The 3,257-nt window shown below is 40.2% G+C and overlaps 1 protein-coding gene across 1 annotated transcript in view; it reads left to right on the top strand.

Moving 5' to 3' along the window:
* DNAH5 (dynein axonemal heavy chain 5) overlaps nucleotides 1–3,257 on the top strand; it is a 555,556-nt gene that overhangs the window by 537,013 nt on the left and 15,286 nt on the right. Inside the window, exons 73-76 of the mRNA XM_019521239.1 lie at nucleotides 319–524; nucleotides 1,004–1,207; nucleotides 1,940–2,155; nucleotides 2,975–3,187. Of these exons, the coding sequence (XP_019376784.1) occupies nucleotides 319–524; nucleotides 1,004–1,207; nucleotides 1,940–2,155; nucleotides 2,975–3,187 (839 nt within the window). The remainder of the gene's footprint in view (nucleotides 1–318; nucleotides 525–1,003; nucleotides 1,208–1,939; nucleotides 2,156–2,974; nucleotides 3,188–3,257) is intronic.

The following is a 3,257-nucleotide window of genomic DNA, read 5'->3' as shown; positions in this document are numbered from 1 at the left end:
TTTTTTTCCCCCCCCCCCCCCCCCCCCAAAAAAAAAAAACAAGAAGAGGCAGTTCAGCACGAAGGGTTTCATATGATAACATAAGATGCAGTGCAACAAATGCTATAAAATAAATCTGCTTTGTTTCTGGATTGCAATTAACTTGTGTTGCGCATAAGCAATTAACTTGTGTTGCGTATAATACTACTCCTGTACTGGGATTCTATGTGATGTAGTTAGAATCTAAGTAACATCAGGAGAGTCATTTTGGTAATGAGTCTTGTTCTTACTTAAAAAGGCTTTTCACCAATACCTTATGGTGTCTGTCTATATGAACAGGTGTAAGTCAAGATCTCCTGGATGTCAGTAACATGGTGCAATGGAAACCCATGTTATATGCTGTTGGTTTCCTACACTCCACTGTTCAAGAAAGGCGCAAATTTGGACCTCTAGGTTGGAACATCCCCTATGAGTTCAATCAAGCTGACTTCAATGCCACTGTGCAGTTTATCCAGAACCATTTAGATGACATGGACATAAAGAAGGTATGTGGCATCATTTCAGTGGCAGTTAGCATAGAAATGTTGGTACTTTGATTACTTAGGATTGCATGGATTGTCCCAAACAACTGAAATGCTAACAAGGATTACTCACAGTTTTTCTATAAAGTTGTCCTAATCTGTGTTGAGCATTCCTCTGAATGAGAAAAGCCAAAAATAATTTAGTCCAGCAGAGATAGCTCTGTGTCAAATTTAACTTCAACCTCCATTTTGAGTGACATTAGGGATAGGCCCTACAGATTTCCTCAGTTGCCAAATTAGTTCTTGTGTGAGGTTTAGGCTGGTCTCAAGATCAGGGAAACATGAAGGCAGCATAGAGCCATTTTTGCTTTGTACAACAGTTGAAATGGAAAAAGAAGGACAGGTAAATATTATTGGTTATCTAAAGACATGCCTGCAGATGTTGATAGGTGTCTGTGTGAAACTAGAAGATTAATCTGCTAACTGAAACCCTTGATTTTTAGGGAGTCTCCTGGAACACTGTCCGCTACATGATAGGGGAGATCCAGTATGGGGGCAGAGTGACAGATGATTATGATAAAAGATTGCTCAACACATTTGCTAAAGTCTGGTTCAGTGAAAACATGTTCAGCCAAGACTTCTGCTTTTACAAAGGGTATAGTATACCCAAATGTACTACCATTGATCAGTACCTTCAGCACATACAGGTTGGTAAATTACTAGGTTCTTGCCGAATAAAATATTAATTTACCCAAGGACTTTTCACTTTTAAGCATCCTTCTTTCATTCCAATCATTTATACAGGATAGCCTTTTCCCTCCATAATTGCCTGCATAGCTGTTAGTGGCAATGTGAAAATGCTGCAGATATGGCAGCTCTAACCTCTTATTTTCTTGCTGTTTCCTTGAGAGGAAGCACCTTGTACGGCAGTGGAGGTCAAACTTGTTCCATAAAAAGGCACCATACCCACCCTGGATGGGACTCCAAGCCACTTCCCTTGCTTGATCTTCTGTTCTGCTTTCTGCTTCCTAGCCTATCTGTCATTATGCTGCCTTTCTCCTCCTCAATTTTCTGCATCCCACACTCAGAGGCTGCCTGCGCCACTTATGGCACAAGCGCTGCTGGTTGGTTGCCCTTGTTCTAGAATTACCATTATCAAACAAATACACCCTGCCTCTCAGAATGCGAAATGAGATGGAAGTGGAAAGGAACATTGTTTCATTTATGTTCTCAGTGGTTGGAGTCAGCAGGGTTTGTACTCTAGTGCTAGATTTTATATAGCTTTGGCTTCTCTTCTTTGAGGATGGTTGGCTTTTTGAGGTTGAACAGCCTCTTCAAACTTCCATACAAGAGTAACAATTTCTAGCCTTTGAGCCTTTTTTATGTGATGTTTGTGTCAATTATCTCTCATTTACCATTCTTGATCTTTGACCACATAGAGCCTCCTTGCTTATGATACTCCAGAGGTGTTTGGTCTGCATCCCAATGCTGATATCACTTACCAAAGCAAGCTCGCCAAAGATGTATTGGACACTATCCTCAATATTCAGCCAAAAGACGGCTCTAGTGGAGGAGGTGAAACCAGGGAGACAGTGGTGGCGAGACTGGCTGATGATATGCTGATGAAGCTTCCTGCTGATTATGCACCATTTGAAGTGAGTTCATGAGATCTGTAAAAAACAAAACAAACAACAAAAAAAAAACAAACCTCTCTTCCCTCCCCAACCTGTGCTTTGTATGCAAATGTACAACAAGGACCTTCTGCCCTGCTGATTGGGGAAAAAAACCTTGTCTTGCATTCTAGTACATATAGTATTTGTGGCTCATTTTAACTATATTCCAAAGACCAGCCTGTCAGGCTGTATGTTCTCCCAGGGCAACTACTGCAGAGGGGCTGTGATGAGGCTTGGAAGGACTACATGTGAAAACAGCCGGCCCCAGTCAAAACCCAGGACAATTAGGACCACCTCAAATGAGATATCTGTTTATACCCTCAAATTCTTCCTGAGCTTTCAATGGGAGGTGATCTAGAAATGCACAGGATGGCTGAAGTAAAGAGAAGAAAATATGGGCTATATATTTCTAAAATGTTGAAGAGAGTTCAGTCCATTCGCTTTCATTTAAATGAAAAAGAAAAATAGCTATTTCCTATATAATTCTGAAAACAGGTGACATTGCACATGAATGCTGCATTTATAAAAAGGGTCATCTAACACATGGTTTAAAGAACGTGTTTTTTTTTTTTCTTTCCCAATGTAAAGAACACCACCACCATAGAGAGACAAAACAAAAATTTAAAAACCTAAATTTGCACTATTTGTTTACTCTCTTCGGTTTCTTTGATAGGTTTCATTATGCATTAAAAATACACCCCCTCTTTCCATTAAGTATCTAACCCTGCTATATAATTAATTTGAGTTTTCATTATTTTTTTAATTTTAAGTAACTTATTTTACTTGACTTTCTTCTCACAGGTGAAAGAGAGACTGCAGAATATGGGACCTTTTCAACCTATGAACATCTTCTTGAGGCAGGAGATGGATCGAATGCAGAGAGTGATCACCTTGGTGCGAAGCACTCTGACCGATCTAAACTTGGCCATTGATGGAACAATCATAATGAGTGAAAATCTGAGGGATGCCCTGGATTGCATGTATGATGCAAGGATTCCTGCCCATTGGAAGAAGGCAGGTGTTGAAATAATAGAATCCAATGTTCAAAAGTAAAGAACACATTGTTCTCCCCCCCCCCCCCCCC

The sequence above is a fragment of the Gavialis gangeticus genome, unplaced genomic scaffold (genome assembly GCF_001723915.1).
Source record: "Gavialis gangeticus isolate Ggan-Ray unplaced genomic scaffold, GavGan_comp1, whole genome shotgun sequence".
In the NCBI taxonomy this organism is placed as follows: Eukaryota; Metazoa; Chordata; order Crocodylia; family Gavialidae; genus Gavialis; species Gavialis gangeticus.
The sequence above is the reverse complement of the archived record's forward strand: the minus strand, read 5'-3'. Positions and strand labels throughout refer to the sequence as shown.